Raw genomic sequence first — 25,241 nt, 5'->3', positions numbered from 1 at the left:
GAGGACAGCGAGAGGGAGGAGAGGGGTATATACTGTTGGGATTACAGTGTAATAGACACTGAGGTGAAGGGTGTAACTGAGGTACATGGAATACTCCTAGCTCACTCCATTGAACAAGGATTCTAACAGGAGGCGACGGGAACGCCGAACAGGGAACAGAAAGATGTGCCAGATGAGGGCAAATATTCTTAACCGTTAAAACAGGGAAACATGCCCCCCCTCTCCTTTTCTCCCTCCCCTTTTCATTTTCTACCATCCCTTTTAAACCTCTTCCATTCTCTTTCCAGCCTTGTCCTCCCTCTCTCCTCTCTTCTTCTGTATTCTCTATACCATGCCACCTCCCTGCTGTCCCTCCTCCTCCCCCACCTCTCCATTGCTCTCTCTAACATTCTTGTAAATGTCAGTAAATATAAGTCCGTTAGTTCTTCCATGCACTGCTCACAAGCTTCCTGAGACTCTGTTGCTTTCTGATCTAACCTGTGTGCTTGTGTGTTCGTGTGTGCTTGTGCATGTGTTTGTTCTTGGGTGTGTGTGTAAACACCAAGGCGACGGATGCAGAGATACAATACACAGTGTGCCTGACTAGTCAAACATGCCCTGGGGTACATTGGCATTACGTCTCCATGTCATGAGACGCTTCTCTGGGGTGAAGAGGAAGAAAAGGCGTCTCCCTCCCTCTCCAGTGGTAAATAAGTCCAGGAAGTCACGCTCTGAGCCAGCATGTCACTGACAGTCATCCCATCATTCAGTACAGTAGAAGAGCTCTTATTAACAGGTGCTAGTTAAGAGAGAGATTGAAATAGGAGAAGGAGGGGTCCAGGGTTGATGCTGACAACAGCTGATCCGTGACCCCACTCTCTGAGGGTGTTGCATGTGTAGAATGCACACTTGTGTGAAATAGGACAAATCTAAGCACCCACCTAATTATGTATTATGGAGTGGCGACAAAGGGAGTGTGGGACTAGACGAAAAATAACACAAACTTACTTTCCAAACACATACACTCAAAGGCTGGGCAGACTGTTGGGAAAGGGAGAATGGGACTGCATCAGGGGAGGGAAAATAAGAGATTGACCCCAGCCAAGCATCTCTCAGCACCTCTGTATTACTGCAACATATTACCCTCCATATCTATATCTGCTACACTGCACAGCTCTGTATATCTCTACAACATGGGCCCTCCCTACAGTATCTAGGCTTTTAATATCTATGTTCGTCCCCCTACAATGCACAGCTCTCTAGATTTATACAACATGGACTCTCCCTACAGTATCTATGCCTTGCATATCTATGTCCTGCTGTAATACAAATCCCTCTGGACCTCTGCATATCTACAGTATATGAATGTGTACATCTAGAGTATGTCCTGGGCTGGGAATGGCCCCTCTCACCCCAAAGAATATGGAATGTGCTCCTCACAAAACACTCGATATAACCTTATCAGTTTTAAACATGCTGAATGACAACGGCACCATCTTAATGAATACCTTATCACTGGCAGTCTCACTGTCTGTTCTGGGCTGGCGGGAGAATGTGTGTGTTGTGTTGGTGTGTTGTATAATGATTATTTAGTAATCAGAGCTATATATTTATCCAAATATATGCCTTTGACAGTGATTATTTGAGGGCTGTGACGAAATAATGGGTTTTGCTGAGTCTAGCCTATTAATTTCTAAGTGTAGCTCCCAACTTAGGATGTTTTTATGAGTGTTGCTTGTGTACGTCTATGAATCTGGGTCTGGGTAAATACACACGCAGAAGAGGGTAGTTCTAGCAGAGATAGAGAGACATAGACTGCTGCTGCACTATCCTTATGTAAGACCTCTTCATTAATATTCTATGAGCACTAGTGAGTGAGTGAGTGAGTGAGTGAGTGAGTGAGTGAGTGAGTGAGTGAGTGAGTGAGTGAGTGAGTGAGTGAGTGAGTGAGTGAGTGAGTGAGTGAGTGAGTGAGTCTGTCTGTCTGTCTCTGTGTGTCTCTGTGTGTCTCTGTGTGTGTGTGTTTTCCTACATTAGCAGGAACCCAGGTCCTAACATTTTACCTGCATGTCCTGAAAAGTTAGTTAGAAACATTTTATTTTTGGTTATTTCTTTTTTCAGGTCCTGAATTTGTTCAACTTATATTTTAAGCTTAACGGTTAGAATTAGGGTTTTGGGGTTAAGGTTAGGTTAGGTTTAAGGTTAGCATTACGGTTAGGTTTAAGGTTAGCATTAGGGTTAGGTTTAGAGTTTTGGGAAAATAGGATTTTTAATGGTCAAAAATTTTTACACTCCAAAAAGTCCTGACATTTCACAAAAACAAAGTTTGTGTGTGCGTGTGTGTGCATGTGCATTCTTGCTTGCATGAGTGTGTGTGTTCACTGCATGTACATGGCCGCGAGAGTGTATGCATCTGTGTTTTCCATCTGTGATCAAGGTCGGCAAGTAGCCTAATGGTAAAGAGCACCGTGCTTCTACACCTGCATTGCTTGCTGTTTGGGGTTTTAGGCTGGGTTTCTATACAGCACTTTGTGACATCAGCTGATGTAAAAAGGGCTTTATAAATACATTTGATTGATTGATTGATTGGTCCAGAAATGGAAAGGTCGCTGGATTAAATCCCTGAGCCGACTAGGTGTAAAACTCTGCCAATGTGCCCTTGAGCAAGGCACTTAACCCAAATTGCTCCTGTAAGTCTCTCTGAATAAGAGTGTCTGCTAAATTACTAAAATGTAAATGTGACCAAAACCATTAACTGGTCTGGGACAGGCAACATGTCCATACAAAATGTTGTCCAGTGTTGGTGTTGTCCAGTGTTGGTGTTGTCCAGTGTTGGTGTTGTCCAGTGTTGGTGTTGTCCAGTGTTGTTGTTATCCAGTGTTGTTGTTATCCAGTGTTGGTGTTGTCCAGAGTTGGTGTTGTCCAGTGTTGGTGTTGTCCAGTGTTGGTGTTGTCCAGTGTTGGTGTTATCCAGTGTTGTTGTTATTCAGTGTTGGTGTTGTCCAGTGTTGTTGTTATCCAGTGTTGTTGTTATCCAGTATTGGTGTTGTCCAGTGTTGGTGTTGTCCAGTGTTGGTGCTGTCCAGTGTTGGTGTTGTCCAGTGTTGTTGTTATCCAGTGTTGGTGTTGTCCAGTGTTGTTGTTATCCAGTGTTGGTGTTGTCCAGTGTTGGTGTTGTCCAGTGTTGGTGTTGTCCAGTGTTGGTGTTGTCCAGTGTTGGTGTTGTCCAGTGTTGGTGTTGTCCAGTGTTGGTGTTGTCCAGTGTTGGTGTTGTCCAGTGTTGGTGTTGGTGTTGTCCAGTGTTGGTGTTGTCCAGTGTTGGTGTTGTCCAGTGTTGGTGTTGTCCAGTGTTGGTGTTGTCCAGTGTTGGTGTTGTCCAGTGTTGTTGTTGTCCAGTGTTGTTGTTATCCAGTGTTGTTGTTATCCAGTGTTGGTGTTGTCCAGTGTTGTTGTTATCCAGTGTTGGTGTTGTCCAGTGTTGGTGTTGTCCAGTGTTGTTGTTGTCCAGTGTTGTTGTTATCCAGTGTTGTTGTTATCCAGTGTTGGTGTTGTGCAGTGTTGTTGTTATCCAGTGTTGGTGTTGTGCAGTGTTGGTGTTGTCCAGTGTTGTTGTTATCCAGTGTTGGTGTTATCCAGTGTTGGTGTTGTCCAGTGTTGGTGTTGTGCAGTGTTGGTGTTGTCCAGTGTTGGTGTTGTCCAGTGTTGGTGTTGTCCAGTGTTAATGTTGTCCAGTGTTGGTGTTGTCCAGTGTTGGTGTTGTCCAGTGTTGGTGTTGTCCAGTGTTGGTGTTGTCCAGTGTTGGTGTTGTCCAGTGTTCTCACTCCGACTGTTCATTTTTTCTGTTACACTTTCTGCCCCTCTCTCTTTCTATCTCTCCCTCTTCTACTCTCTCCCATAACACAAATAGACCCATACGCACTTCATGGTGGAATGCAGCATCTTCAAAAGTCTGAGAGAACATTTAACTTGGGAATATCTCCCACTCAGGTGACACCCCGCTGAGTGAATGTGGTATGGACCATGACATTCAGTCTCATCATGGAGTTTAATAATAACTAGTGCAATCTCTGGAGGTGTAGACGTATGGTCGTGTACACACACACACACACACACACACACACACACACACACACACACACACACACACACACACACACACACACACACACACACACACACACACACACACACACACACACACACACACACACACACACAGACACACACACACACACACACACAAATTAACGCATGTACACACACAAATTAATGCATGTACACGCACATTCACATACACACACAAATTAACGCATGTACACACACAAATTCATGCATGTACACACAAATTAACGCAGGTACACGCACATACACACACCCACAAATTAGCGCATGTACACACAAATTAACGCAGGTACACGCACATACACACAAGTGAACGCATGTACACACACACAAATTAACGCATGTACACGCACATACACACACACAGTCCACATTTTTTACATGTCTAACACAATAATGAAACACAGTGGAACACAGACAAAATCACCTGTACAGGAAGTAGCACAAACACCCGCAGGAAGTAACAATCCCCTTTCATAAGCCACCTGATATGTGGCACTGTTCACTGTCAGAAACACACACACACACACCTATAGCTGTAACTCAATCTTAAGACGCTAGTAAACCAGTCAAACACACACACACCACAGACCACAGACCACACACCACACACCACAAACCACAGACCCCACAGACCACAGACACCACAGACCACACACCACAGACCAAACACCACAGACCACAGACCACACACCACACACCACATACCACACACCACACACCACATACCACATACCACACACCACACACCACAGACCACAGACCACAGACCACAGACCACAGACCACAGACCACAGACCACACACCATACACCACACACCATACACCACACACCACACAAATCTAAACCACACAAGGTTGAACTATGTGTGGTCAGGTAGGGTTGAACCACGTTTAAACCACCCAGGGTAAGACAGGTAGTGTTGTCATGGTGACGCCGGTCATAAGTAAGATCTATACCATGTTCCAACCACATCTCTGTTTCTGTTACCTCAGACTGCACTTTTTTTACATGTCTAACACAATAATGACACACAGTGGACAAAAGCACCTGTACAGGAAGTAGCACAAACACCCGCAGGAAGTAACGACCCCCTTTCATAAGCCACCTGATATGTGGCACTGTTCACTGTCAGAAACACACACACACACACACCTATAGCTGTAACTCAATCTTAAGACGCTAGTAAACCAGTCAAACACACACACCACACACCAAATCAAATCAAATCAAATGTATTTATAAAGCCCTTCTTAAATCAGCTGATATCTCAAAGTGCTGTACAGAAACCCAGCCTAAAACCCCAAACAGCAAGCAATGCAGGTGGAGAAGCACGGTGGCTAGGAAAAACTCCCTAGAAAGGCCAGAACCTAGGAAGAAACCTAGAGAGGAAGCAGGCTATGAGGGGTGGCCAGTCCTCTTCTGGCTGTGCCGGAAGACCACACACCACAAACCACACACCACACACCGCACACCCAGGCTGCTCTCTCTGTTTGGAGCTCACAGCAAAACATCATTCCTCAAAGTCCTAACAATCTGATAGTGCTATTGAATAGGCTTGATTAGGCTCATATCTAAAGTGTTAGAGATTATACCCTTTCATTTAATGAAGCATTCATGACTTCATGCCCCCCAAAAATATTTAGGTACTGAAAAGTCAAGTCAAAGCAGTTCACCTTTGAAAGGTAATCTTATAATCAAAGCTAAAATGTACTTTAGTGTCTCTCCCCCGCTCCCTGATTCTCTCTCATTGGTCGGTTTGAAGTAACAGGCGTCATAAAGATGTAGTTCTACAGGAATCCCAGCAGACTCCAGGAGCGTGCTCAGACTCGACTTCCCTCCCGTCCCGTATCAACCCGTCCCAACCCCTCCTCAGCCCGAGGGGCCCCACCAGACCAGACAAGGGTGGCCAGCCCCAAAACACACCTTCCCTTCCCCCCACTCACGAGAGCCTGACCAGATCAGACCACCACCCGGTATTAGTACTGAGAACACTTAAACACTATGACATACCTGTACTGTCTGTCTGTCTTACAATATAACAGCACTTACCCCTGCATATCTGGCTGCACATCCTCCTTTACTTAGACACTGTGATATATCTTAACCCCCATGTACTGTATACTATCTAATCCCAAATACCTGGCTAATACAGAGAGCCACGTTCCTGGAACAATACAGAACAGTCCAGTACAGTACAGAACAGAACAGAACAGAACAGTACAGAACAGTACAGTACAGTACAGTACAGAACAGAACAGTACAGAACAGTACAGTACAATACAGAACAGTACAGAACAGTACAGTACAGTACAAAGCCCTTAAAAGCAACATTGAAAACCATGTACTTGGTTGACTTGTTAACACAGAGCATTAAGATCCATCTCATAGCTTGTAAAACTCCAGCATTATAACATCAGAAACACAGACAGCCTTTTGTAGACCTACGCAGCACTTAGTGCATCCAGTTATAGTCCACACTGTCAATACCTGAAACACTAAAGGTCTCTAGATACCCTGGTCTGCTCTGTCCTCATGCCTCATACTGTCTCACACTGCCTCCCTGTACAATCAACACCAGGCAGCAGGCTAACAACACGGAGGGAAGGAGACGAGTAACATTTTACTGGCCAGCACGACCACAACATCCAGCTGAACCCAGAGTACTGTGTCAATGTACTGTAAGAACATTACATGTGATTTTGCCTATTCATCTACTGCCATTTGTTTCTACAACCATGTGTACTACAGAGGAGCCAGTGTAGCTGGGTGAAACCTCCAACTAGCTACTGCTCTACAGTATAGTCTACTGCCTCATAGAACCGGCAGGCAAATGCCATGTCACCACGGCACTCACAGCAGCTCTCATATCAACACCGACACACAGACGCTGGGGCAACAACGAACAATACACTGCAACGAAACACTGCAACACACACTGTACAACCCATACATCTTAATCACAGAAACCAAATGAACCTGCTGATCTGAATAATTTGAAGAGATTTGACTAAAGCATGTTTCAAAATGGTATTGTGTCACCTTTCTGAAACAGACTGTGTGTGGGAAATCCCAAAACAGGTTATACTAACAGTGATTGCATAGAGATGATTTGTGACATACGACTAGTGACAGGGACTATATTGGGAAATAGCTTTTAGCTGGTACTTGAGCTCCCCATTCTGAGATAGTGATTAATATGCATTGGCTGTGTTATAAACCATTTGAATGAACGTGATATTATATATCATGCTTATATGGTTGTTTGTATGAGATTGTTCTCTCTCTCTCTCTCTCTCTCTCTCTCCCCTCAGCTACTGCCTGGAAGACCAGAAGAAGAACACAGGACACTTTCTCTCTCTCTGCCTCTCCCTCGCTCACTTTGCCTATCTGTGTGTGTCTCTCTCTCAGCATTATTTTTTATTAATGCGCACTTCAATGCAAAGTACAGTGTGAGGAGAGAGAGAGAGAGAGAGAGAGAGAGAGAGAGAGAGAGAGAGAGAGAGAGAGAGAGAGAGAGAGAGAGAGAGAGAGAGAGAGAGAGAGAGAGAGAGAGAGAGAGAGAGAGAGAGAATAAATAAAGGTGTTTGGTTTTGACAGGCTGCCAGACATCTCTGCTTATTCCCTATTATCCCCACTGTACACTGCCCCTACTGTCCACAATGTCACCACTTCTCCCTGGGTTGTCTGAGGGACAATCACGTGTCCCCAGCATCCAAACCCCAACAAATCCATCAGCCCCAATCCTAGATAGAGTATTTAAATGGCCCCAATATCACTGCTGCTCTCTCTGTCCAGGGTGATAATCCTTATACTGTACTCATCGTACTGCCTCATCATCAGGGTACTGACCTTAAAGGCGTGCTTTCGGCTGATGTTATCCGACGTCTGCACTCCTCCAATCCCAAAGCTGAGCAGAGGAAGACTTCCCAACACTCCTTCCTCCTTCTCGTCTGGATTGAAGGAAGAGGTAAAAAGAGAAATGAAGATCAAAATAAACAACAAATCTGAGAAACAGATCTAATATGATCGGATGGGTCTCAACCTACAGTAAGTAAAGAGGACTGAATTGTAAATACAGTCAGTTCTGTTGTGACAGTCGGTCCTCTCCTCTAGTTGTAGCTGTGGCTGTAGCTGGCTCAGTGAGCACTACCATAGAACCTCCCTGGAACAACAGACCCCCGTCCCACTCTAGTGGAATCCTAGAATAGATATCCATGTTGGTCCAGCAGTCCAGTGAGAAGTGACGGTACACACACACTCTCTCACACACACTCTCAAACACACTCACACATACTGGTGTAGATCCAACGATAGGCAGAAAAAAACAAGCAGAGTGTTGGGAAAAAGGAGGAGTGCAAGAGAAGCACGTGTGCTGATTAAATAATGGAGCAGATGATGAACATTTCAGGGGCTGGAGATGAGGCTGGCAGGGTGTCCACTGAAGCTACTGCCCTCTCGCTCAGTCTCCGTCTCACTCTCACTCTGCCTGGCTTTCTCCTTCTCTCGCTCGGCTGTTCGCTCTTTCGTTCTCTCTCTCTCTATCAGAGCTGTACTGCGTAGACACCAGCCTTCCTCTGTTGCAGATCTCATGTGTGTGTTTGAGAGAGAGCGAGCGAGAGACAGGGGGAGGAGGGAGCGAGCGAGAGACAGGGGGAGGAGGGAGGGAGCGAGAGACAGGGGGAGGAGGGAGCGAGCGAGAGGAGGGGGGAGGAGGGAGCGAGCGAGAGGAGGGGGGGAGGAAGGAGCGAGAGAGAGACAGGGGGAGGAGGGAGCGAGCGAGAGACAGGGGGAGGAGGGAGCGAGCGAGAGACAGGGGGAGGAGGGAGCGAGCGAGAGACAGGGGGAGGAGGGAGGGAGCAAGAGACAGGGGGAGGAGGGAGGGAGCGAGAGACAGGGGGAGGAGGGAGGGAGCGAGAGGAGGGGGGGGCATGGTGTTTGTGTTTGTGCAATCATAGAGTACTCTCTGCGCTGTGCTCTCTGCGTGTGTGCGAGTGTGTGTGTGTGTGTGTTTGTATTAGCGATCAGCCCATGTGACTCAGTGTTGCTGGAATCCTGAATTATGGCCTCCAGCCAACTGTACCTGCCCTCTCTCCAACAATCAGAGAGCAGGGTGTTCTGCTACACACAGACAGGTAAATAGCCACGTCTCTCTCTCTCTCTCTCTCTCTCTTCCTGTCTCCCTCTCTCCCCATCTCTCTCTCAAACAAATTCAAACCTGACCTCACATGTTCTGTATTTCATGCAAAAACTCTCACACACACATTCATGGTAAGAGACACATGCTCATTCTCAAACACACAATAACTGAAAATAAATGAAATATCTCACATATACTGTAGGCTACCAAGTTGTACTAAATATATGGCATCATACAAACACACACAAATAATGTATGTAATAAGAAACAATGTGATTTATTGCCAAACAGCCTTTCACATCCTGAGGAGAAACTTGGTGAGAAGAAATAGAGTTGTTATTGGGAAACCTGTGGCAGAGCTTCTCAGCATTCAACAACCAATCCTGTCCCCACCCATGGACACAGAGGCAGAAGGAGAGGCAACACACACCCACAACTCTGGAAAAACACACTTCTGAAGACACTCCTGCTAACACACACACGTTTGAAGACACTCCTGCTAACACACACACGTTTGAAGACACTCCTGCTAACACACACACGTTTGAAGACACTCCTGCTAACACACACACGTTTGAAGACACTCCTGCTAACACACACACGTTTGAAGACACTCCTGCTAACACACACACGTTTGAAGACACTCCTGCTAACACACACACGTTTGAAGACACTCCTGCTAACACACACACGTTTGAAGACACTCCTGCTAACACACACACGTTTGAAGAAGAAGAGTAATTGAAAGGTCCCCTACAATGACAGGTTTCCCTGTGAAAATGTCACCTCATTCTGACTCATACCATGGCAGTCTGACTCCTGGCTGCATTCCCTGCTGCTGCTACTGTCACACCTGTTTGACACCACACAGATTCCCTCACGTGCGTGCGTGCGTGCGTGCGTGCGTGCGTGCGTGCGTGTGTGTGTGTGTGTGTGTGGATGAAGGGTCAGCAGTAGTAAATCAGCTCTCTGACAGCTGTGTATTAGCATCCCAAAACAACAGCAGCTCAACACTTCCTGAAGATGGCAGTTATGTAAAGGGCTAACACTATTTCACTGAGAGATAATCTATGTGTATGCCCGGGGCAGCTCGGACATTGGCGAAGTAACTTGTGAAGTAAAGTCCTTGATTGTACATACAGTGTTAGACAGTCAGGATGTTTTGAGAAACTTTAGAGATGAGGGTGGTATGTTCTTTTATATATTTTTTTATTTCACCTTTATTTAACCAGGTAGGCTAGTTGAGAACAAGTTCTCATTTACAACTGCGACCTGGCCAAGATAAAGCATAGCAGTGTGAACAGACAACAACACAGAGTTACACATGGAGTAAACAATAAACAAGTCAATAACATGGTACAAAAAAAGAGAATGTAGGCTAGTTGTTAGAGATACAGACCTGGAGGGATGCAGGTTCAAATCCTGGGTAGGGAAAACCTATACACACACTCCTAATGTCCAGAGAACCACCAACACTACTCCACCTCTCCTGGCCAGGACAGCTGGCACGCTTTGACAATATCACACCCAAGTCCCAACAACAAAAGACCTTGGACTCTTTCTGCCCATTTCTCGCCCCTCTCTTCTTGCTGGCATGGAGACCGTGGCAGTAAACTGCACAGTCACACATTCTCCATTGTCATGTCTCCCTCCCTTCCTCTCTCTTTTTCCACAACACAACTAGGAGAGAAGGGCGGGAGACGAAAACAACCCATGAGACGAGTGCTGAATCCAGAGAGAGGAATCACTGTAACCAGAGGAAGAGTCCCATGTGGCTCAGTTGGTAGAGCATGGTGCTTGCAATGCCAGGGTTGTGGGTTTGATTCCCGCGAGGAACCAGGATGAAGAAAAATATATCACTACTGTAAGTCGCTCTGGATAAGCGTGTCTGCTAAATGACTGTAATGTCATCTAGAGAAGGGGTGAAGAATAGGAAATGGAGAAACAGTAGAAAAGTGAGTGGAGCTCAGGGGCCAGTTACTGAATGTGGAAAAATGACAGTGACTTCACACTGAGCTATTAAATCACAGAACAATTGGAACAATTACATATGAAAGACGCAAGCAGAGATTTTTCCCTGAATATTCTTATCATTTAATTTATCTTCTTTGCTTTGAGGACATCCTTATTCAGGTCAGATTTGCATCTGTGTGTATGGGATAGGGTAGACAACAGGGCCAGTTCCAGGTTAACTGCCTGACTCCAGGGCATTCTAGGATAATTCTACTTCAGCAGAAAATATTGTTCTGTCAATTCTCACATAGGAACTTCATTGGGAGGAAGGACGTTTAACATGCTTTTTACTATTTTTGAGAAAATCATGATGAAAGTGGCCATTTCAGGCCTTTTTAGACCTATACAATGATCCGTGAACCGTACATGATACAGACATCACCTTGTTGTCATTATACTCCTAATTGTGTGCTCTAAAATATGGAGTATCAGTACATTCTGAAATACAACATGAATTTTTTCAACATTAAAACTATTCATCTTAATATCTTAAAACTACCCTTTTTGATGTAACTTATTTTTAGACATATTGTTAGTAAAAATATACTCTTCAAACGTCACATTTCCAGAGTGGGCTCTCTGGAACTTTTAATGATATGACCAATTTTATACATAGAAATTGACATTATAGTTAATTTACCAATCACAGCCCTCCTTTAGGATTGCACATTCAGTAAATCACCAGCAGAGTTCCTTTTGAATCCATTTTCCCATTCACTGTGTTGGTGGTGCTCTTAAAATGTATCATACATTCAGAATTAGCAGAGAAACTCTGAAATTTGATGTGCTTGTATATTGTTCCAAACAATGCATTTTTAAACAAAGAAAATCAAAAAGAGTCGTTTTTAGATACTAACATTTAAAAAAATATGTTGAAAAAATGAATGTGACTTTTTTTTCTTTAGAATCTAGACATACTCCATATGTTAGTGCACACTATAAGGAGTATAATGAGACCAAGATGTTGTGTGTCATGTGCGGTTCACAGATCATAGGGTCTTACAGGAGGCATGTCTGGGTCTAAAAAGGGCCTAAAATGATTTTAAAAAACAGGGTTTGTGATACAATGTAAAAAAATATATATCAAACCTCCTTCCTCCCAATTAAGTTGCTATGTGAGAATTGCCAGAACAATTGAAATACCAAAAATATTTTCCTCTCCAATGGCGTGGTATCACCCTCTAGTATTAAAACACTGTCCTAGTTGCATCCTGTAGTTCACAGGATACAGGTAGATCCACTAACACATTCACTCATCTTGTTCAACTTTTAACCTGGAGTTCACAGTCTCTCAGGACTAGGAAAAGGTGTGTTTGGACTAAGGCAACAGGGAAGATTCGTGTCACATACTCACGCGTTCACTCGCACACACAGACACACAAACACTCTCACACACACTCACACACAGGCACACACACGCAAACATGAACACACACACAGATTAATTTACAGTAGCTTTTAAGATCTTGTCCTTGGTTGTAATGGGCAGGTTGCTTTTGATGGAACCGTTACAGCAGTAATGGTTAGATAATGACTCTGACAGAGATATGAACCAGCCCTACAGTAACTAAACACACACACAGACACACACACACACACACACACACACACAGACACACACACACACACAGCCTGCACAACATCATGGCACCAGAATATCATCATCTGATTGGTTGGGGCAATAAGTCCACTGAACTGTTAAAGAAGCATAAGAAGAAGGCTGCCCATTGTACAACATGTACTGTACAAAGCAAATTATAGAAACACACACACACCAAAACATGCACACAAGAATGCTTTCTCCCACACTTACACACCAACACACCACACACACTAAACATGGCTCTCACATACAATCCCGGGGTCACGTTGCTACGGCATGTTGCTAGGGCATGTAGCTACGGAATGTTGCTAGGGCATGTTGCTAGGGCATGTTATAGGGACTGTTTACGGTGACACAGCGAAATGCTGCAGAGCTCCAAACACACACATACAGTACACAAATTCCACACCCTCATGAAGTTCTTACATGCACATGCAAGGGGTCAAAGTTCAACCCTCTATGACTGTGTGAGCAGGGAGGGTCTCGACATAGCTCACATGACTCCCTGCTTAAATAAAGATTAAATAAATAAATTACAGAATATACTACTACATGTCCTGAGATAGAGGTGAAAGAGGCACCAAGACGTACTAAAACTAAATCCTCAGTCATCCTTCAATATGTAATTATTTTAGACAGCACCTTTACTCCAGCTGTTTGAGTACAGACCATCTTTGTCCCTGGGGAGGGAAATGTCACCACATCTCATGATGAATTTTATTCTACTACTACAGCCCCCTAGGTGAAACTGAACAGGGATGGAGGAACAAGAGAAACGGCAAAACATAAAATATTACCCAAAGTAGCTGCCCCAGGTGTTCTCACTTGTGATGAGGCTTAGTGGTGCAGTTCTTAAAAACATTGAAGGACAAAATGGGCTTGAGGAGTTGCTAAGAGGAAAATCACACCAGATTTCTCCTAATCTCCTCCCCTTTCTTCCACTCTCTTTCTCTTATCTCCTCCCTTCCCTCTCTTCCTGTTATCTCCTCTCTCTACCCTCCTGCTCTCTCTCTCTCCCTCCCTCTCTCTCTCCCTCTCCCTCGCTCTCTCTCTCTCTCCCTCTCTTTTTCTGCTCTCTCCTTTTCTCTCTCTAAATCCGGATGCGGGGCCTCACACAAGCTTTTAAAAAACAATTTGATTCTGTGCTGATAAGAATAGGTCTGGTGGTAAACAAGTTACTGTAGGGATGGCTCCTGCTTTGTCTCACTCGGACAATAAGTCCTGCAGGGCATAAAATACTGATGTGTGCTTAAGACAAGAGGCAAAATGACGTTATTTTCATCATGATCATCTCCTTTCATCTTCTTGATCTTGCAAGTCACCCGCCTGCCTGCCTGCCTGCCTGCCTGCTGCCTGCCTGCGCAACAGACTCCACTGTCCCACAATTCCTTCACCTAGTGTGCTATCGATGTGAGTCACCTTCACCGCTGAGAGGGAGAGACTGAGCTGTATAAGGAGTGTGTGTGTGTGTTTGTATGTGTGTGTGTGTGTGTGTGTGTGTGTGTGTGTGTGTGTGTGTGTGTGTGTGTGTGCGTGCGTGCGTGCGGGTGTGTGTGTGTTTACATGTCTGTGTCTGTCAGTGTTGAATGTCCATCTTTAAAGACTATAATATGCAGTGAAACATATCTCTACACACTTCCATATGTACACATATCCAAACATAAACCCACACACACATAGCTCGTACATCGACTTTGAAGACACGTCAAGCCGTGTGACATATTCAAATAACACATTGTTTATTCTCCTGGCTGTGGCTCAGAGGATAACGGACGAGGACCGCAAACACTCGCAAACAGACTTGGCATGTAGGAGAGTAGATACTGTTAGGAGAATATGACTATTGTTTCTGTGTGGTATTAAAGCACCTCGAACAAGTCAACAGTCCTGACGCAGTGGTGATATGCGCCAAACACACAGCCCTCTACTCAGCCAACAGAACTAACACACTGACATGACATCAGGTAGCTATGGTAAAAAAACACAAACAAGAGGAGAGTTTTAAATGTGACACCAGCCCACAAAAGTAGAACCAAACCAAGAATGGATAAAAGCTTTCCAGTTTGCAATCCAGATACAACCAAACAAATCCACAGAGTAGGACTCTTAAATAGACAGAGTAGAGAGAGAGCCTGAAGTAGCAGGTATAGTGACTCGTCTTAGCCAGGTCTTCCTTTGAAAATACATTCTATAGCCACAAAGGGCTCTGTTTAGGGTTGTCTATAAGGAATAGGTTGGCAGTTGACACACTACCCATGTCTCAGTGGGACTTCCTGGTTCAAATAAAGGTTAGATAGAAAATGTATACGTACAATAAAATACAACAATAAATATTATATTATTTCAAATATTTTTGACTAAATTATACAATAAAATGCAATAGAATAAAGCACAATGATAAAGTTGTCCTCCAATGAAGGGTGACGATGGGCTATGAACAAAAGAAAAGAGAACTAAAAGAAAGAGGCATTGCTATCAGAGTCTACCTTTGTAGTAAAAGAGGCATCGGTCAGTGAGGACGAACCATCTCTTGTTCCACTGTTTCACTCCACTGCTGGCCTACAGGGAAACAGTGAGAAACAGTGAGAGTGAGAGTGAGAGAGAGAGAGACAGAGAGAGAGAGAGAGAGGGAGAGAGAGAGAGAGAGAGAGAGAGAGAGAGAGAGAGAGAGAGAGAGAGAGAGAGAGAGAGAGAGAGAGAGAGAGAGAGAGAGAGAGAGAGAGAGAGAGAGAGTGAGAGAGAGAGAGAGAGACAGTAAGTGAGATAGTAAGTGAGAGTGAGAGAGTGAGAGAGAGAAAATAACACACACAGTGAGATGCTTAACTGGCCTACAGGGAGAAACAGGGGGAATTACACACACAGTGAGATGGATTGAAGTCCAGAGAGAAGACACAACAGTTTAGACAATGTCAGGGGTAACACTAATACCGGACCAAAACAGTGTGAGAAATACTGCCCTATGTGAAGAAAAGGAAGACAGATATGATACCAAAACAACATGAGAGGGAAAGCAACACTGGACCAAAACAAAGTTTGTATTTATGGGGTATTCATGGGGTATTCATGGGGTATTTATGGGGTATTTATGGGGTATTCATGGGGTATTAATGGGGTATTATGGGGTATTTGAGGGGTATTTGAGGGGTATTTATGGGGTATTCGTGGGGTATTCATGGGGTATTCGAGAGGTATTATGGGGTATTTGAGGGGTATTTATGGGGTATTCATGGGGTATTTATGGGGTATTCATGGGGTATTATGGGGTAATTGAGGGGTATTCATGGGGTATTATGGGGTATTTGAGGGGTATTATGGGGTATTCATGGGGTATTATGGGGTATTTGAGGGGTATTATGGGGTATTCATGGGGTATTTGAGGGGTATTATGGGGTATTTATAGGGTATTATGGGGTATTTATAGGGTATTATGGGGTATTTATGGGGTATTCATGTGGTATTATGGGGTATTTATGGGGTATTCATGGGGTATTATGGAGTATTTGAGGGGTATTATGGGGTATTTATGGGGTATTCATGGGGTATTTATGGGGTATTATGGGGTATTCATGGGGTATTTGAGGGATATTATGGGGTATTTATGGGGTATTCATGGGGTATTTATGGGGTATTTATGGGGTATTATGGGGTATTTATGGGGTATTCATGGGGTATTATGGGGTATTTGAGGGGTATTTATGGGGTATTCATGGGGTATTTATGGGGTATTCATGGGGTGTTATGGGGTATTTGAGGGGTATTCATGGGGTATTTATGGGGTATTTGAGGGGTATTCATGGGGTATTTATGGGGTATTCATGGGGTATTTATGGGGTATTCGTGGGGTATTTATGGGGTATTCATGTGGTATTCATGGGGTATTATGGGGTATTCATAGGGTATTCATGGGGTATTATGGAGTATTTGAGGGGAAACTGCCTCATGTTACTTACAGTGTATAGAGCTGATTTACCTGTTTGTATAGCCAGCCCTGTTTGGTCACCTCCGCTTTAGGGTTCCTACGCATGGAGTTAGAACGTTTCCCAAACGTAGCAGCTTTCCTTGGAGTACGAGATGCCTGGAGAGGGCAGGAGGGAAGGAGAGAGTGAAGAGAGGAAAGGAGGGAAGGAGAGAGGGAAGATGAGAGAACAGAATGGAGCTCTGTATCATTTAATCTGTCAGAAAACCTTGACGTGGTGTATGATGTAGTGAAGTGTAAAGGTGTTGTGAGGTGTGTGTGTGTGTGTGTGCGTGCGTGCGTGTGCGTGCGTGCGTGTGTGTGCGCACACTGACCCGGGGTGTGAAGGGCTGGGACTGGGTCTGGGATTCAGGGGAGGATAGGTCTGATACAATGGTGGAGCTGTTGGAGTTGATGTCGTTGGGTGAACTCACAGGTCCTCTACCTCCCGCCTTCCCATTCATCTCCAAATCACAGCTCCTACAGAGACACAGAGAGACAAAGAGAAAAAGTCAATGACTCAAACAGCCAACAAAAATAACACATGCAAACACAGTATATTGTCTACTATCTTTATGTCACTATCTCTGAGAACACTTGCTTGATGTTGTAGTGTCAAAAATGACCCTTGATAATAATGCTTTTAGAGTAATGAGGAGAGGGAACAAAGAGAGAGAGAAAGAGAGAGAGAGAGAGAGAGAAATACAATTTCCATCTAGATACCGTTGCCCTAGAGCACAAAAAAAACTAAACATACCTCGGCCTAAACATCAGCGCCACAGGTAACTTCCACAAAGCTGTGAACGAGCTGAGAGACAAGGCAAGAAGGGCCTTCTATGCCATCAAAAGGAACATAACATTTGACATACCAATTAGGATCTGGCTAAAAATACTTGAATCAGTTATAGAACCCATTGCCCTTTATGGTTGTGAGGTCTGGGGTCCGCTCACCAACCAATAATTCACAAAATGGGACAAACACCAAATTGAGACTCTGCATGCAGAATTCTGCAAAAATATCCTCTGTGTACAACGTAAAACACCAAATAATGCATGCAGAGCAGAATTAGGCCGATACCCACTAATGATCAAAATCCAGAAAAGAGCCCTTTAAATTTTACAACCACCTAAAAGGAAGCGATTCCCAAACCTTCCATAACAACGCCATCACCTACAGAGAGATTAACCTGGAGAAGAGTCCCCTAAGCAAGCTGGTCCTGGGGCACTGTTCACAAACACAGACGCCACAGAGCCCCATGACAGCAACACAATTAGACACAACCAAATCATGAGAAAACAAAAAGATAATTACTTGACACATTTGAAAGAATTAACAAAAAAATGGAGCAAACAAGAATGCTATTTGGCCCTAAACAGAGAGTTAGCAGTGGCAGAATACCTGACCACTGTGACTAACCCAAACTTAAGGAAAGATTTGACGATATACAGACTCAGTGAGCATAGCCTTGCTATTGAGACAGGCTGCCGAAGGCAGCAATATCTGTGAGCAGCAATATCTGAGCAGCAATATCTGTGACCTGTTGCCACAAGAAAAGGGCAACCAGTGAAGAACAAACACCATTGTAAATACAACCCATATTTATGTTTATTTATTTTCCCTTTTGTACTTTAACTATTTGCACATGGATACAACACTGTATATAGACATAATATGACTTTATTCTTTTGGAACTTCTGTGATTGTAATGTTTGCCATTAATTTGTATTGTTTATTTCACTGTAGTTTATTATCTATTTCACTTGCTTAAAAATATGTTTCCCATGCCAATAAAGCTATTGAATTGAGAGAGAGAGAGAGAGAGAGAGAGAGAGAGAGAGAGAGAGAGAGAGAGAGAGAGAGAGAGAGAGAGAGAGAGAGAGAGAGAGAGAGAGAGAGAGAGAGAGAGAGAGAGAGAGAGAGAGAGAGAGAGAGAGAGAGAGAGAGAGAGAGAGAGAGAGAATTGGAAAATTCCAAACAAACAACACGAAGAGATACAGTATCTATCCAAAACGGATGTGTGGATAAACCACTTCCCCAATCTTTTTAGCTCTATAACTAGGAACAAACAACAAAAACATACACATGATCAAATACAAATCTTAGAATCAACTATTAAAGACTACCAGAACCCACTGATTTCTCCAATTACATTGAATTGATCCAATTACATTGAATGAACTACAGGATAAATTACAAAACCTCCAACCCAAAAAGGCCTGTGGAGTTGATGGCATCCTAAATTAAATGAAAAAATACACAGACCACAAATTCCAATTGGCTATACTTTAACATCATCCTCAGCTCTGGCATATTCCCCAATATTTGGAACCAAGGACTGATCACCCCAATCCACAAAAGTGGAGACTAATTTGGCCCTAATAACTACCATGGGATATGCATCAATAGCAACCTTGGAAACATCAGCAGACTCGTACATTTCCTCAGCGAAAACAATGTACTGAGCAAATGTCAAAATGTTTTTTTAATCAAATTACTGTACGACAGACCACGTATTCACCCGGCACACCCTAATTGCTAGACTTCAGTGCAGCTTTTGACATTATCGATCATAGTCTGCTGCTGGAAAAACGTATAATGTGGAGAAAGAGTTACTTGTCAAACAGAACACCCAGGGTGTTCTTTAATGGAAGTCTCTCAAACATAATCCAGTTAGAATCAGGAATTCCCCAGGGTAGCTGTTTAGGCCCCTTGCTTTACTTTTTTTTTTACTAACGACATGCCACTGACTTTGAGTAAAGCCAGAGTGTCTATGCATGCGGATGACTCAATACTATACACGTCAGCTACTACAGCGACTAAAATGACTGCAACACGTAACAAAGAGCTGCAGTTAGTTTCAGAGTGGGTGGCAAGGAATAAGTTAGCACTAAATATTTCAAAAACTAAAAGCATTGTATTTGGAACAAAACACTCACTAAACCCTAAACCTCCCTCAACTAAATCTTGTAATAAATAATGTGGAAATTGAGCAAGTTGAGATGACTAAACTGCTTGGAGTAACACTAGATTGTAGACTGTCACGGTCAAAACATATTGATAATTTTTTTACCTTTATTTAACTAGGCAAGTCAGTTAAGAACAAATTCTTATTTTCAATTATGGCCTAGGAACAGTGGGTTAACTGCCTTGTTCAGGGGAAGAACAACAGATTTTTACCTTGTCAGCTCATGGATTTGATTTTGCAACCTTCCGGTTACTAGTCCAACGCTCTAACCACTAGGTAACCTGCCTCCCCATTGATGCAGTAGTAGCTAAGATGGGTAGAAGTCTGTCCATAATAAAGCGATGCTCTGCCTTCTTAACAACACTATCAACAAGGCATGTCCTACACGCCCTAGTTTTGTCGCACCTTGACTACTGTTCAGTCGTGTGGTCAAGTGCCACAAAGAAGGACTTAAGAAAATTGCAATTGGCTCAGAACATGGCAGCATGACTGGCCCTTGGAAGTACACAGAGAGCTAATATAAATAAGATGCATGTCAATCTAAGCTAGATGCCCTCAATCTCACACAAATTATCAAGGAACCCACCAGGTACAAACCTAAATCCGTAAACATGGGCACCTTCATAGATATTATCCTGACCAACTTGCCCTCCAAATATACCTCTGCTGTTTTCAAATCAGGATCTCAGCAATCACTGCCTCATTGCCTGCATCCATTATGGGTCCAAGGTCAAATGACCACCCCTCATCACTGTCAAACGCTCCCTAAAGCACTTCTGTGAGTAGGCCTTTCTAATCGACCTGGCCCGGGTATCCTGGAAGTATATTTACCTCATCCTGTCAGTAGAGGATGCCTGGTTGTTCTTTAAAAGTAATTTCCTCACCATCTTAAATAAGCATGCCCCTTTCAGAAAATGTAGAACTAAGAACTGATACAGCCTGTGGTTCACTCCAGACCTGACTGCCCTCGACCAGCACAAAAACATCCTGTGGCAGACTGCACTAGCATCGAATAGTCCCCGCGATATGCAACTTTTCAGGGAAATCAGGAACCAATACACGCAGTCAGTTAGGAAAGCAAAGGATAGCTTTTCAAACAGAAATTTACATCCTGTAGCTCTATCCAAAAAGTTTTGTCACACTGTAAAGTCCATGGAGAACAAGAGCACCTCCTCCCAGCTGCCGACTGCACTGATGCTAGGAAACACTGTCACCACCGATAAATCCACGATAATCGAGAATTTCAATAAGCATTTCTCTACAGCTGGCCATGCTTTCCTCCTGGCTACCCCAACCCCGGGCCAACAGCTCCGCGCCCCCCGCAGCTACTTGCCCAAGCCTCCCCAGCTTCTCCTTCACCCAAATCCAGATAGCAGATGTTCTGAAAGAGCTGCAAAACCTGGACCTGTACAAATCAGCTGGGCTAGACAATCTGGACCCTCTCTTTCTTAAATTATCCACCCCCATTGTTGCAACCCTTATTACCAGTCTGTTCAACCTCTCTTTTGTATCGTCTGAGATTCCTAAAGATTGGAAAGCTACCGTGATCATCCCCCTCTTCAAAGGGGGTGACACTCTAGACCCAAACTGTTACAGACCTATATCCATCCTGCCCTTCCTTTTTAAAGTCTTCGAATGCCAAGTTAACAAACAGATCACCGACCATTTCGAATCCCACCGTACCTTCTCCGCTGTGCAATACGGTTTCTGAGCTGGTCATGGGTGCACCTCAGCCATGCTCAAGGTACTAAACGATATCATAACCGCAATCAATAAAAGACAGTACTGTGCAGCCGTCTTCATTGACCTGGCCAAGGCTTTCGATTCTGTCAATCACCATATTCTTGTCGGCAGACTCAACAGCCTTGGTTTCTCAAATGACTGCCTCGCCTGGTTCACCAACTACTTCTCAGATAGAGTTCAGTGTGTCAAATCGGTGGGCCTGTTGTCCGGACCTCTGGCAGTCTCTATGGGGGTACTACAGGGTTCAATTCTCGGGCCGACTCTTTTCTCTGTATATATCAACAGTGTCGCTCTTGCTGCGGGTGATTCCTTGATCCATCTCTACGCAGACGACACCATTCTGTATACATCTGGCCCTTCTATGGACCCTGTGTTAACAAACCTCCAGATGAGCTTCAATGCCATACAACACTCGTTCCGTGTCCTCCAACTGCTCTTAAACACTAGTAAAACTAAATGCATGCTCTTCAACCGATCGCTGCCCGCACCCGCCTGCCCGACTAGCATCACTACTCTGGACGGTTCTGACTTAGAATATGTGGACAACTACAAATACCTAGGTTTCTGGCTAGACTGTAAACTCTCCTTGGGGCGGTAGGTAGCCTAGTGGTGAGAGCGTTGGACTAGTAACCAAAAGGTTGTAAGATTGAATCCCCGAGCTGACAAGGTAAAATATAGGCAGTTAGGCAATAATAGGCCGTTCCTAGGCCGTCATTGAAAATAAGAATTTGTTCTTAACTGACTTTCCTAGTTAAATAAAGGTAAATAAAATATATATATTAAGCATCTCCAAAAATAAATCTAGAATCGGCTTCCTATTTCGCAACAAAGCCTCTTTCACTCAAGCTGCAAAACATACCCTCGTAAAACTGACTATCCTACCGATCCTCGACTTCGGCGATGTCATTTACAAAATTGCCTCCAACACTCTACTCAGCAAACTGGATGCAGTCTATCACAGTGCCATCCGTTTTGTAACCAAAGCCCCTTATACCACCCACCACTGCGACCTGTATGCTCTCATCGGCTGGCGCTCGCTACATATTCGTCGCCAGACCCACTGACTCCAGGTCATCTATAAGTCTTTGCTAGGTAAAGCTCCGCCTTATCACAGCTCCCTGGTCACCATAACAAAACCCACCGGTAGATCGAGCTCCAGCAGGTATATCTCACTGGTCACCATAACAACACCCACCCGTAGCATGAGCTCCAGCAGGTATATCTCACTGGTCACCATAACAACACCCACCCGTAGCACGCGCTCCAGCAGGTATATCTCACTGGTCACCATAACAACACCCACCCGTAGCACGCGCTCCAGCAGGTATATCTCACTGGTCACCATAACAACACCCACCTCTAGCACGCGCTCCAGCAGGTATATCTCACTGGTCATCCCCAAAGCCAACACCTATTTGGCCACTTTTCCTTCCAGTTCTCTGCTGCCAATGACTGGAACGAATTGCAAAAATGGCTGAAGTTGGAGACTTATATCTCCCTCACTAACTTTAAACATCAGCTATCTGAGCAGCTTACCGATCGCTGCTGCTGTACACAGCCCATCTGTAAATAGCCCATCCAACTACCTACCTCATCCCCATATTATTTTTATTAACTTTTTTGCACACCAGTATTTCTACTTGCACATCATCATCTGCACATCTATCACTCCAGTGTTAATTTGCTAAATTGTAATTCCTTCACTATTATGGCCTATTTATTGCCTTACCTCCTTACTCCATTTGCACACACTGTATACAGAGTTTTCTATTGTGTTATTGACTGTACTTTTGTTTATCCCACGTGTAACTCTGTGTTGTTGTTTTTTTGTCGCACTGCTTTGCTTTATCTTGGCCAGGTCGCAGTTGTAAATGAGAACTTGTTCTCAACTGGCCTACCTTGTTAAATAAAGGTGATGTAATGCCCGGGGTGTAGTGGAGGAAGGAGTCAAACGCAGGAGACAGAGAGTTCAGAGTAGCGTTCTAATTTAATCACACAAACAGGTGAACACGACGCCACTCCAAATGAATGCTCCACCACATAAACGAGAACACTAATATCCAAAGAGACAACGTACACTAACCGTGACACACAAGCATGTACAACCTGTACACAAAACAATCCCGCACACCCAGCAGGCCGGGCTGCTGGGTAATAAAGCCCCACTAATCACCCTAACCACAAACAGGTGTAACCACTAAACAAATAAGGAGGGGGAGGAAAAGTCAGTAGCAGCTAGTAGGCCGGTGACGACGACCGCCGAGCGCCACCCGAACAGGAAGGGGAGCCACCTTCGGTATGAGTCGTTACAGGTGAAATAAAAAATTGAAAAAAATACATTTGCTGTATAGTGTTGGAATAATTATCTTTGGTAGTTGTAAGCCTTCCTGGTGATTCCATAATTTCGTCCAAAATCAGGTTGTAGGTTTTGAGTATTGAGTCGGAGTGAAGGTTATGTTGTAGAGGGTAGCATCCTGTATATGTTCCTGACAAAAAATCCAAGTTTATCTAACTCTAAATCTATCTTTTTTTAAGAACATGCTGAAAAATGCAGGAGCTCATCTGATCATGACCTCTCTCTCCCTTTGCCCCATCTCTCTTTCTTTCATAAATACACCCACATACATGATGCAGACACACACACAAACTGGAGGCTCTGATGCACAGAAAAAGCCACAAATATGACAACTTATACAGAAATCCCATATAAATCTTTCTCCAGTTGTTAAACCAGAATACGTTCAGTCCACACTAACATAAGAGCCCACTTATGATGAGATGTGTTGAGGTGCATGACAAGGTCCTGACTCTCAATGGTCATTGTATAGGTAACTTCCAAAATAAAGGAAACACCACAATAAAGTGTCTTCTTAATAGGGTGTTGGGCCACCACGAGTTAGAACAGCTTTAATGCACCTTGGCGTAGATTCTACAAGTGTCTGGAACTCTATTGGAAGAATGTGACACCATTCTTCTACAATAAATGCTATATTTTGATGGTGGAGGAAAACGCTGTCTTAGGAGACACTCCAGAATCTCCCATATGTGTTCAATCAGGTTGATATCTGGTGACTGAGACACACACACACATACCCCCTCCCCCACACACACACATCCTTTTAAACCCATGCTCCTTTGAGACCCCTCTTTCAAAGTCACTGACATCTCTTCTTCTAGCCATGGTAGATAAATAATGGCCATTTTTAAAAATGACCCTAAGCATGATGGGATGTTAATTGCATAATTAACTCAGGAACCATACCTGTGTGTAAGCACCTGCTTTCAATATACTTTGTATCCCTCATTTCCTCAAGTGTTTCCTTTATTTTGGCAGTTACCTGTAGATCCCCATGACAGTTATGATGACAGTAGAGGTGTTAACCAGGTGATGTCCTGACTACATGTCCAGCCTGACCCTTTAAACTATGGCCTAGTAATCATCCCTAGAACTTCCAGTTTCATAATTTAACCCTTTCCTTATACTGCAACACTTCCTCAGCTTTTTGCTGTAAAAGAGTGTTCTTCAAATCTGCCTGATCTCACCAGCTTACATTAAAAGCTATCCATGCAGCATTTAATGTAAGCTTGCAGGATCAGGCGGCTTTGCGAGGCTAGTTCTTCATCAACTCCCCTAGTAAACTGAAGGTAAATACTAAATACTAAATATCCCCATTGTAAGAGTTAGTCCCTGTGTTTTATATTGACGCTTTGAATAACTT

General features: G+C 43.9%; 1 protein-coding gene across 8 annotated transcripts in view; it reads right to left on the bottom strand.

Moving 5' to 3' along the window:
• LOC139536115 (pleckstrin homology domain-containing family A member 6-like) overlaps positions 1-25,241 on the bottom strand; it is a 335,460-nt gene that overhangs the window by 173,865 nt on the left and 136,354 nt on the right. For 7 of the 8 annotated variants that reach the window (XM_071336301.1, XM_071336297.1, XM_071336296.1 and 4 more), the window contains 4 exons: positions 17,149-17,293; positions 16,829-16,933; positions 15,345-15,417; positions 7,955-8,055 (listed from right to left, as the gene is read on the bottom strand). In XM_071336301.1, coding sequence (XP_071192402.1) covers positions 7,955-8,055; positions 15,345-15,417; positions 16,829-16,933; positions 17,149-17,277 — 408 coding nt within the window. In that variant the 5' untranslated portion in view covers positions 17,278-17,293. Of the gene's footprint in view, positions 1-7,954; positions 8,056-8,151; positions 8,707-15,344; positions 15,418-16,828; positions 16,934-17,148; positions 17,294-25,241 lie in introns of those variants that run through there. The other variant, XM_071336303.1, reaches the window with a different exon arrangement.

This window comes from Salvelinus alpinus, chromosome 12 (genome assembly GCF_045679555.1).
Source record: "Salvelinus alpinus chromosome 12, SLU_Salpinus.1, whole genome shotgun sequence".
Taxonomy (NCBI): Eukaryota; Metazoa; Chordata; class Actinopteri; order Salmoniformes; family Salmonidae; genus Salvelinus; species Salvelinus alpinus.
Note: the sequence above shows the minus strand (reverse complement) of the source record. Positions and strands in the feature narration are given on the sequence as shown.